Here is a 12159-nt window from a genome sequence, read left to right as displayed (position 1 = left end):
CAGGGAGATGGAATAGGGAGTTTCTGAAGGGGAGACCTGGAAAGGGGAAAACATTTAAAGTATAAACAAAGACAATATCCAATAATGAAAAAAAAAAGAAGACAAAAATTCCTAAAATACTGTTATATTCCTGTCATATAAACATCCTTATGTCTTCATATCTCTCAGGATGCAGAACCATGTTATATATATGTGCTAAAATTTCATAAATTGCTAAATGAATACTTAAAATTTAGATTTATGTTCAACTTCGCATATGTTAAGTACTAGGAATTCAACTTCAGTGGAAAAATCTTCAATTTAAAAATAATAAAGTTGCCAGGCATGGTGGTGCACACCTTCAATCTCAGCACATGGGAAGCATAGGTTGACAGATCTTGGAATTTGAGGCCAGCCTGGTCTACAGTGCAGATTTCAAGACAGCCAGGGCTACACAATCAAATGAACAAACAAATACTTAGGTTTTAGAAGCATTTTATTTAACAGATATAAAATAATTCTATACAGCCCTTACAAAGACATAACCTTTATATGTTATAGTAGGAAATACTAAATACTGTAATGGCATTCCAATATATAGGCTCAAAAAATAATAATGAAAAAAAAATCCTGAAACCATCTTTGGCTGAAATAAAATAGTTAGTGCTAGATTTTAAAGTGTGAGATCACACTTTGGTCTGTAAACATATTTAACTTTGCTTTTTCATTCAGCTGAGCACTTAAAGTGATTTCTTAAATGTCATTTAAATGAACCATTCAAAGGCTTGATTTAAAAAGTCAAAGAGGCAGGGACTGAAACCATCAGAGGCTTTATTTTGGTAGTTCTTCAATGATGATGCGAGACACGGAATTCCATCCAGTAGAAGCGTCTCCTTTCGGGTAATCTGAACAGGTGCCGACCCAGATGGCCACATCTACCAATCCAGCACCAATCCCTTCACAGAGTCCTTCCACTGCAAAACAGAGCCAGTCACAACTCAAGAACAAAAAGCAAAATCACTAATTTTGCATTTACTATAGGAAATCAGATTATAATTCTGTCTAATGCAAAGCTAATTAAAAATTCTAGTACCTGATGATTTTGTAATAAAGGTCTCCTTTTTTTTAGTTGATACATAGACATTTCCATGATCGCTATGCTACGGGCAGTGTTCTCAAACCAAAACGTGTTTTTTTTTTTGGGGGGGGGGGTTATTTATTTCATTTACATTTCCAATGCTATCCCAAAAGTCCACCACCCCACACTCCCCCACCCACCCATTTCCACTTCTTGGCCCTGTCATTCCCCTGTACTGAGGCATATAAAGTTTGCACGACTAATGGACCTCTCTTTCCACTGATGGCCGACTAGGCCATTTTCTGATTCATATGCAGCTAGAGACATGAGCTCCAGGGGGGTACTGGTTAGTTCATACTGTTGCTCCACCTATAGGGTTGCAGATCCCTTTAGCTCCTTGAGTACTTTCTCTAGCTCCTCCATTGGGGACCCTGTGGTCCATCCAATAGCTGACTGTGAGCATCCACTTATGTGTTTGCTACCAAAACGTGTTCTAGTTACTTAGAACCAAAGAACAATTTACCCAAACGTATGGGAAGCCTACACTTCCAACTTTTAAGACTTCCCAATTTTGGGTGAGACCTGAACCACAGCCTGGATCAAGATATGCAAGTCCTTTTAAAGAAAGTCCTTTTCAACATGGATCCCTAGATGTAATTCAAATCTAAAATAGGACTTCTATATGAGAAAAAGAAATTCTAGCTTAATCTTATACTATCCCTTCAATCTGTGAATCCACTTTAAATAGATTCTTATTTTTGGCAAAAAAAAAATTACATCTACTATGTATGTATGTATGCATGCACCTACCTACCTACCGTCTATCCAGTGTGTATATGTAGGTGTGGATACACATGTGCCACAGTACACATGTGAAGATTAGAGGACAGCTGATTACAGGGGTTGGTTCTCTCCTTCTACCATATGGGTCCCAGGGAGCAAACACAGGTCCTTGGACTCTGAGGGGGTGGGAGAGTGCCTTCTACCTGCTGCTAAACCACCTTACTGACCCTTTAATAGGATGATTATATTAAAGAGGACATTTTGTTCTGTTTTTTTGTTGTTGTTGTTTGTTTTGGGGGGGTTGTTTGTTTGTTTGTTTGTTTCAAGACAGGGTTTCTCTCTATAGCCCTGGCTGTCCTGGAACTCACTTTATAGACCAGGCTGGCCTTGAACTCAGAAATCTGCCTGCCTCTGCCTCCCGAGTGCTGGGATTAAAGCCACGCCTGGCTTGTTCTGTTTTTGCTGTTTTGGTTTGATACTGTATCCTACACATACCCTCTGGGCTCTCAGATTCTAACATACATCTTGCATTCCAACTTACCAAAGTTCTTCACTCACATCTAAAGAAAGATTTCATGGTTGGTCACTGAAACAGGCAGAGTCGCATTACTTTTGATGTCTGTGCTTAGTGCGATTCCTTTCCTTACTGGAGGTGGCTGATTCTTGAAGAAAATGGCTCTTGACATAAAGTAGTGCCGTGGCTATTTAGCTTTCCTACCTGGTTGACTTTGATGTACTTATGTGCCCTGTCAGGTTTCCACCTTAGTTAAAGTGAATGCAGTTCAACTGAGGCCCAGGAATACAGAACTAAAGTATTCTGCCCTTCCTGGCTACAACATACCCACTAGTTCAGACCTCTTCTACAGTGGGAGGTAAGTGGTGAGTCCATAGTCCCACTTAAATTGTCTAGTAGTCTACACCATGCTAGCTGAAAATGCATGCCAGCAATACTTAAGTGTCCCCAAGGCCTTGACCCCTTATATCCTAGAAATGAGTCTTCTTAAGCCTGAAGCCAACAGACTCTAGACAGGTGTGGGTCTTCCTCTTCCATCAGCCTCACTGCAATGCAAACGATGTAATGATCAAATCCCCCATTAATTGAATCGTCCTGGAGGAGCAGTACCCAGAGCAGGAATCTTTTTTTCAAGTTTCTCAGATGAACCCATTGTATTGCCAAGGCTGAGAACCAAAGCCACCACTGTACAGAATTCCTGGCTGTCTTGCCATTTCTAACTTATCATTGATTTTCAGTTTTGGGGCATATTGTCACGACTACGGTGTTGTTATTGTTGTTGTTGTTATTTGCTTTGTTTTATTTTGTTTTTAAGATAAAGGTTCTGGAGCCTTACACCAGAGATTCTGAGTCCCTTGGTCAGAGATGACACCCTAGCATCTATACCCTTTGAAAAAAAGATCTGTAAAATTATGTGAATTGCAGTCCAGGGAGGAGAGACCAGCTAGAGGACTATGGACCAGCTAGAGGTTTATTTATAACAGGCTAGATACCCACTATGACAGTGGAAACCAAACAACCTCTTAGGCAGATTTGAGGCCCACTCTGAAACACCACTATTATACATACCAGAGGAAGTACGATGAATATTAATAGTTGAATTTAACTCAGGGCTTCCTTGGTCCAGATAGATGATGGCTTCGATGGGAAGAGGTCCTGAACATTCAGCTCCATTAAACGTAAAATACCAGCGCTGACAGCATGCATTCCTGCATTTGAGCCGAAGCGAGCCACTGAACAGAACTCGCAGAGCACTGTTGGAGCGCATCTTCGTGAATGTACACTCCTGCCAGGGAAGAAAGACAGCCAGACATTTTTCATTTTGATTAAAAAGTTCTTCAACCATCAAGTTATGGAGGCTAACCCATAATAATGACCACAGTCTGAAATTTGGGGAGGCCTTTGAGACTCCACTGATCAATAACTCAAAAAGAGGTACCCCATATCTGGTACTTTTTTACTTGGTAGTCTATGATGTCTAGGGGAACACCATTTAGCTCCCTTTACACATATGTATGTACATAGTTTAGGATGCTTCTGCAGTAGTAGGTTTTTTTCAAAGGTCTTCGGTGTTAGGTATCCGTGCTCAGACACTGTTCCCTCTCTTGCCCTCCCATCTAACCTGTGCTGGGATTCCCTTTCCTGCTCCACACTGCCTGCATTGTACCCCCTTCCCTTACTAACTTGAGAACTTCTATGACTATAGCCTAATTTAAATATGCATATCTAAAGCTTCAAAGCTGGCATCCACGCATGAGAGAGAACACGCTTCGTTCTTTGTCTTCCTGGGTCTGGGGGATCTCACTTGAAATGATTATTTTCAGCTTCCACCCATTTACCTGTAAATTTCATAATTTCCTTTTTCTTTACAGCTGAATAATACTCCTATTTCTGATGGTCCCACATACTTAAGTCATAGGACGTGGAAAATTAAGCTGTCAGGGACATAGAAGATTCGCCCTTCCTGGTTAACTTTCATAGTGCTGGAAGGCTCAGTGCATGCTGCCAAGGAAAAAGCAATGAAGTGTTTTACCCAGCTGGGCACCCTGTGATCTGTGTTAGCGGTGGTGCCACTAGTGCAGTGGTGGTTCAAGTGTTAGGGGGCCATTAAATAGTTGTATTTAGTGATTGGGTTAAAAGCCAGTTCAACCAAAAAAAAATGAAACTCCAGCCTGCTATAGTTCACTGGACCCAAAAATCCATATCTGACCAGCTCATAAGGTCCTAGAGGAGAAAGTAAGTACTATTATTCTGTTAAAAGGACATAGTAATAGCTCCCCCTCAGCTACACCCAGGGCCTCTTGGAGACAAAGCACTAATCACTGGATCTCTCAACTAGTCCCTGGATCATTCATCACGATGCCCTCCCGACGTGCTATTTTGCGTGCTTCTCCTTACACAAATGTTACAGAATCACCATCGTCACTATTTTAACTCACTAGCATTGACTTCAGATCCCCTAACTTAAGCAGGTTTAAGCTGAGCTGGCGACCAAGGACAAAAGGACTTCCCGTAGCAGGGATCCCAGTCACGTGGTAATTTTTAGGTTCATCTTCCACTTTTAGCTCTGAAGCTACAGCAGGATGTATTAGATTAATTTAAAGTTACTTTACAAGGCTGGTTCCTGCCTAATTTTGGAAAAAAAAAAAGCTATACTTTTGGCGTTTGCTTTATAAAATAGTGATTATCTATCTTAGAAATGCCTTTATAAAATTAGCTGAAAAGTTACCATTTTTTTTTATTAATTTTTAAGTAAAAAGTCAACACATTACCTATCCTGAATCTTTTAATTTAAGGTCCTTTGGTTTAACAACAAAATAAAAAATAAATTTGGCAATGACTTATACAAACTCTTATATTTTGCTTCAACTTTACTATAATTTGGGCTTTACTTACCGCAATTTTCCCAAGATCTATGCCATAGTTCAGTGAACTCCACGAACACTGCTTATAGTTTGGGGTCCAGGACTCCTCAAAGCTTTCCCTTAAGCATTCCCCCTTTTCCCCTTTGAATCCATCCCGACCTGGGATGCCAGGTGTGCCAGGAATGCCGTTGGCCCCAGGGCTGCCATCACGACCCGGAACTCCTGCTGGTCCTTGTAGACACATTCCATTATACTACGGTGCAAAGGAGAACGGGGGGGGGGGGGGGGAAGTACCATTACTTAGCATGCAGACTCCGTGTAGGGCACAGGGAGGTAGTCCAGTGGTAGAACTCTTGCCTGGCATGCAGGACGCTCAAGGTCTGATCCCCAGTACAAAATAAGTAAATAAAGAAATACAGTCATGAATACATAAACAGTATGTGAGAGTCAAATGAGCACAGCTGCATTTATTTTTAATAAACTGGAAGAGTCCCTCTAACCTACCTCGTCCATGTTCTAATGGATTATTATGGGGAACTCATTTTAAGGGTATTTAAAATTTCTCCAGACCCTGACATTCTATGTTAGCTTCTTACAATCCCTTTCTTTTTATTTGTTTTAGGGTTTGTTGTTATTGTTGTTTTGTTTTGTGTTGTGTTTTAGAAACAGGGTTTCTCCTTGTACCCCTGGTTGTCCCAGAACTCGCTCTGTCTCTCAAGTGCTAGGATTAAAGGCATGCACCACCACTGCCAGGCCCATGATTTTATCAAGGGACTTGGTTCCATAAATACACTTTTACATTACTATGCAAGATTTTTAATGCTTGTTTTTGGTTATTTCTCTTTTTGTTATAAATATTAATATAACGAGAATACTTGGCCATATAGATTTTTTTTCCTTTTGAGTGATTTCCTTAAGATTATTTGCTAGGGAAATAATTGTGAAATAAAACGTTAGCAGTGAGTAGCTGTCTTGTATTGCAGCGTCTCTAAGTTGTATGTGCACCTCCTCTGCTCTTCCCATTTTTATGCAGAGGAAAGTGCAGTGGGTAGAACTTCTCCAGTCCATTCTGTCTTCCTTAAGAGAAGTCTGTGGCCCAGTTTCATGTGATCACCTGTCCTCAGCAGGTGTGTAATAATCTAGCAAACCATCTGTAAGCGCTAGTATTCTCTGTTTTGTTGTTTGTTTCTGTATGCTGTAGAATTTAAAGGCGTGGATTCTAGAACCTTTTTTTTTTTTTTTTAATTACTAGCCTCATCCCGTCTTAGATGTGTGAGACCAGGTCGTTTACTCAGCATTTCAGTGCCCATTTCCTTATGAATAAAATGAAGATGATAATAAGCATTCTTGCCATGAAGTTAGCAGTTGGTAGCACACGTGTGCCTGTAATCCCTGCACTTAGGAAGCAGAGGCAGGGAGACCCAGAGTTTAGAATCCTGTCAAAACAGTAAATTTGTGGCTAGCCTGGGATACATGGGACCACACCTCAACACACACACACACACACACAGAGAGAGAGAGAGAGAGAGAGAGAGAGAGAGAGAGAGAGAGAGAGAGAGAGAGAGCACGAATGTTCACATTACATCAATGGGGCTTGAACTTAGAACTTTACACATATCAGGCATGTGCTCTGCCATTGAGCTAGAGTGGTAATATTTTGAGCTTTGCTAATCAATTCCTGCACTTACCCTTGTATTAGTTTACATAGAAAGAGGGGTGACATTAGACTTTTCAAAACACAATGAATTCCAATTAAATTTTTTACTTTAACATTTCATTTATTGTTGTAAATTCCTCTAGTATTATTTGATAATTTCTAAATTCCTCTCAGGAAAGATGCTACATAGAGTATGTTTGTCTTTTCTCAACTTAAAATGCTAGTCCCAATAGGTATTTAGAATCATTAGTGAAAGTCAACAAAATGAAAACATGTGAATGGAAGCTCAAATTCCCTCACCCAACGCCCCATTTCCTGTGTTGGCCACCAGGGGGCAGAATTCAGTGGGAGCGTGAAAGACACGCTTTGAAAACGCCTATACAAAGTCGCTTTATAGAATCTGTGGAAACCTTCCTAATGACTGTGTGGACTTTTTCTGTCACCAAGGCCAAATCCAATCTACAGGATGCACCTGAGCCTGGCAGCACAGATTGCTTTTCCAAGTCGGGGTAGAGTTGCGGTACTGTACAATCCTTGGAGGGGGAAAATGCTAGCTTTATGGGAAAAGGACTAGTATGTATCTTAACTACACATTCATAATCCGCAAACTGCACACGAGCCACATTCATGTGGCTCTTTTTTTTTTTTTTTTAACAACTTAGGCACTCAAAATAGAACTGTAGCTTCAACACAGTATGCTTTTGTGGAGGAAAATTATATATCAGAGCATAAAACAACAAAACCCTACCACGGCTGCGTGAAACAGCAAGGATTTCCCCCCAGTGCCTTTGAATCCAGTTTAGAACTAGTTGTCAAGGAGCTTGGTTTATTAGCTCAACTTAGAATGTCAGTGGAAGAAATTCAAATCTAAAAAAAAAATAATATTAATAAAATCAGTAAATGTCCCCTGTCCTTTATGTATTGCAGTGCCTGACAACCATATAGCTTGGTTTAAGGACAGAAGTTTATGATGTGCCAAAGACTACAAATCTATCGATGGCTGGCTCTTGTGCGGGATAGACAAACTCTCTGCCCTCCACTAGGTTTATTGACTTTTAGAGGGAAAGGTCTTAAGCAAACAGACTTTCCCACAGATTAGCCTCTCAGAAAGCCCTTGGGATATTTGCTTTCCTGGATGCGCTTTCTTTCCCCTTAGCTTGAGTACAGTGTTCCTGACTGGCAGTCACAGGTTAAGACCTGACTACGCATCTGTTTTAAACAGATCAGGCAAAATGGGTCCTTGGAAGGGCTCCTAGTGGGGCCTTCATTTTTCCCCTTCAGCTTCAAAGCCTCTGACCACTCCTGGCTCAAGCTGTGGTCCTCTAAGGAGTAAATTGCAGTTCATATTTCCTAGGGAGATGACACAAAGTGATTCATAATCTTCAAGTTAGCTGAACAAATGCTTTGTGGGGGTTGTTAGCCTCTCCTCCAGGCAGACGTGGCCAGACCGAGGCCACTGGTCCTCACAAAGGACACGTTGCACAGCCTTGGCCCAGGGCCAAGAGACCAGCTGGCCTAGGGTCTTCCTCGGGCTTTCTTTTGAAATCAGCTGACTAACTCAATCTACTCCAGTTGCAGTCACAGCATTCCCTACTTCTCCCAACGGTGGCCTCCCCTGGAGCCAGAAATTACTGGGCGACTACACGGATTTGGGCATTCCACCTGACCCACGTCGGAGCATGTGGTGACCTCTCATGATCTCCCGTGGCGTTTCAAGACTCCGCTGCAGGCGTGCGTCAGTTCCGTCCCCACACATGTACACAAGGCAGGACACTGAAGCACTCAAGCTTCTTAACATGCAGCCCTACACTCACCCCTACGGTCAGCACCACCACCATCTATACTGATGCCCTCCCGGTGCGATCCTGGCTGAGTCCTCTCCTCCAGCACTGAGGTCAGGACCGACTCTCAGACTTACCAGGTCTACCACCTCCCTCTGCCGGATCAGCGCTTTTTGCTTCACCTTGGGGTTCTCAGAGGCGCTGGACGGTGCGGACAACTGTAGCAGCAGCAGCAGCACAAGGAAGAGACCGAGCAGCAGCCGCGGGGGGGCCACGCGGCCTTGGGGGTGCATGGTGTGCGGTGGCTGCGAAGCACGGAGCAGGAGGTAAAGGGGTCGGCAGGAGCCTGACCCTGCTCAGCGTCTGGCCCAGCCCTGCAGCCCGCCGCATCAATGCGCCTTTCACTGAGCGCCGCCCTCCCTTCTTCCCTCCCACCCCCTGGATGCCCAGAGCTTGCATACTGTTATAGGCCTGGGTCCCCGGCTCTAGACCGCCCCTCCTCCGCAGCTCCGCCCACCCAGACCCCCGCGGGGTGCTGCAGAGCCAGAGAGGAATGCGCCTGCAGAGACCAGGCAGAGTGACAGTGGTCAGGAACCACAGGTGGGGGGGGAGAGGGAGGGATGGAGACCGCAACTCCCGAGTTTCTTAGAGGCACTCGGCCTCAGGAATCACCTTCGTGTTCCTTCATTCCTAAAAAACTAAAGCTCATTATTTAAAAAAAAAAAAAAAAAAAAAAAAAAGGTGACATTTGGGGTATTAAATGGAGAGAGCCAGAATATAAGTCTATGACTCAAATAATCGATAGTGTTTGAGTGTTACCCCCTTCTAAACTCCAAAATGTAAAGCTTTGTTCACGTGCCCTCTTGACAATCCTGTGGGGGACGATGCAGCCTGGAGTCTCCATTCATAGGTGAACTGAGGCTCATAGAAAATAGCCAACATTCAGTGCTGGAGGTTCACTTTCACGTGCTTATTCCACATCAGATTAATATATTTTTAAAGGTTCTATCCAACTTCAACCAGGAAAGCAGCCTCCAACTCTCTTAGGCACTCTCTGACGGGAAGCAAATAGGTGACCTACCTATCCAGGGAGAGGGAGAGGCGACCTCCATGCTCCCTCCATTGCTCCACGCCCGCCCGATCCCTAGTTTCATCCTGAGCGCTGCGCTAACACCTGCAGCGGCTTCCACCACAGCCACGTCAACGCTGGTGGATCCCACAGATCTTCCCCTCCTAAATTCCCTTCCCCCACCCATTGCCCTGTCCTACCCTCCACCCCCAACTCCAGGGGGCACTCCCTGGGAACCCACAGGCCACACTGGGCAGGGATGCAGGTAGGCTAACTGCAGATCTTCACCTCTCCCTCTGCTTCTCCACGTGGAACCCCTCAGTCTCAGCCCTAGGCTGCTTCTGTACCCATCTTCAGTGAAGCATACATACCCCTGACCCCCCAAACTTTCCTCCCGTCACTCAATGTTTTATCCAAGCATCCAGCTCAGGCACACACTGGGAACCTACAGGCTACCCCTGCACAACCAATTACAGCCAGGACGATAGGTCTCCACTAGAACCCACCAATCCTATCACAGCAGGCCCTGAGTATTACACCCTAGCTAAAGCACACATAAAGACCTTAAAACAGCCTATATGTATATGATAGAGGTCCTTAAAAAGAAAACATTAAATCCCTTAAAGAAGTCTATGAAAGCACAAACAGTGGAAGGAAAGGAATACAGCGACTCAAGACCTGAAAGAGGAACTGGGATTGTTAAGGCCTTGGTAACTGTTACCCATCTAACCTACCAGTTTGTGCTGTTCCTAATGTCATAAGGAAACTTTCTCATATGCTGTTACTTCTGTAACTAGGATGTTCTCAGAAACCAACACTTCCTGCACCTTGTATAAGCCTTTATAGTATTTGCCTTTTAAGCTGCCCCTGGGATGGATCCCAACATAAGAGAGACACCCACACCTATTTGAAATAAGACTTCCATTTTGAGTAGGGGCAGAATAAAGTTTAGGTTTTCCAAGACCTCCCTGGGATCTGATATCCTAATTGACAGAAAGAGACATGTATGTGGAAAACTGATATCCTGGTTGGCAAGCTAAGACATGAATATAAGACAAGGCAAGTCCTCTGCCATAGTTGAATACCCTAACCAATAGGAGCAAAATAAGTGCACAACAAAGACATGCTCCTACAGAAAGCCCTATCCCTAAGTCATGATTGGCGGAGTAACTTAGCAGAGATGGTTATTATAGCTCTCAGGCTTTAAAAGCCCTGTAGGATCTTGACTCTACATCAGCTTCTGAGTCTGGACGGTGGCCCTGATCAATCAATCCTGGGAATATGTGATTTGTGAGGTGACTCCTGGACCCCCTTCCTCCAACAGAATTAATAAAGAGAACCCAAACTGAGGGAAATCTGGAAATGAAAATATAGGAATTTGAACAGCAACCACAGAGGCAAGCTTCACCAACAGGATTCAAGAGATAAGAAAAGAGAATCTCAGACACTGAAGACCTGGTAGAAGAAATGAATACATAGGTCAAAGAAAATGTTCAATCTAAAAATAACTCCTGGTTCAAAACATCCAGGAAATGTGGGACACTGTGAAGTGACCAAATCTAAAATAAGAATTAAGGAAGGAGAAGAAACACAGGTCAAATGCACAGAAAATATTTTCCACAGAGTGACAGGAAAAAATTTTCTTAACCTAAAGAAGAAGATGCCTATCTGAAGTGGAAACGTAAGGGTTCTTTGGAAAGTCAGTCGTGTCTGATGGTGTTTTCCTGTGGCAAACATGTGAAGGAGTGTTTTCCTGAAGCCGACACAGGTGAGAGGATGTTTTGATAAAGCAAGAACATGAAAGGACATAAGATAAGGGATTCTTCAATAAGGACACACATGTATTGGTCCACCTTATACTGTGTAGTTGTGTTCCATCTGTTGGAACCTTTTATGATAATATGTAAGTGCATTTATGGAACCTAAATCCCTTGATAGAATATGAGATTATGGGCTAGGTGGTGGTGGTGAACACCTTTAACCCCAGCACTAGGGAGGCAAAGGCAGGTAGATCTCTGTGAGTTCATGGACAGCCTAGTTTACAGAGCAAATTCCAAGACAACAAAGGCTACACAGCAAATTCCAGGCTCAATAAAACAAAACAACCCCCCCCCCAAAAGCTGCATGGAAAAAAGACCAACAAATATTGTAACCTCACCCCTCAGCCTGAAATCTGGCTGATCAGGTTTGACTGTTAGGGCTAGGAGAGCATCAGGGGTGGAGCCTGCCACCCTATTGGTCTGCCACTCCCACTGCTGCTACCTGCAGCCTAGCTGTTCCGGAGCCAACACGTGGTCACCTGAAACTGGACTCCAAGGATGATTTGGCGGGAATGGGCCCCTCCTCCTTCTTCATAACCCAGTGTCTCAGAATAGTAAAATTGAACCTTGATCAGACTGATGTCTTGGTTCCATTCTTTTTTTTTTTTTTTTTT

General features: G+C 43.3%; 1 protein-coding gene across 4 annotated transcripts; it reads right to left on the bottom strand.

The window, feature by feature from the left end:
* Positions 1 to 457: 457 nt before the first annotated feature.
* On the bottom strand, positions 458 to 9021 carry Cthrc1 (collagen triple helix repeat containing 1). Of its 4 annotated transcripts, none has more exons than XM_021184088.2 (4): positions 8794 to 9021; positions 5250 to 5471; positions 3423 to 3639; positions 458 to 953 (listed from the first exon to the last, which is right to left on the bottom strand). In XM_021184088.2, the coding sequence occupies exons 1-4, from the start codon at positions 8947 to 8949 to the stop codon at positions 811 to 813; spliced, it is 738 nt and encodes a 245-aa protein (XP_021039747.1). In that variant the 5' UTR covers positions 8950 to 9021; the 3' UTR covers positions 458 to 810. The 4 variants fall into 4 exon arrangements, with proteins under 4 accessions (XP_021039747.1, XP_029325906.1, XP_029325908.1 ...); XM_029470046.1 differs by having other exon boundaries at positions 458 to 947; XM_029470047.1 differs by having other exon boundaries at positions 584 to 953; positions 8839 to 8957.
* Between the last annotated feature and the right edge of the window lie 3138 nt (positions 9022 to 12159).

Source organism: Mus caroli, chromosome 15 (assembly GCF_900094665.2).
Source record: "Mus caroli chromosome 15, CAROLI_EIJ_v1.1, whole genome shotgun sequence".
NCBI classification, from domain to species: Eukaryota; Metazoa; Chordata; class Mammalia; order Rodentia; family Muridae; genus Mus; species Mus caroli.
This window is presented reverse-complemented; position numbering and strand designations above follow the sequence as displayed.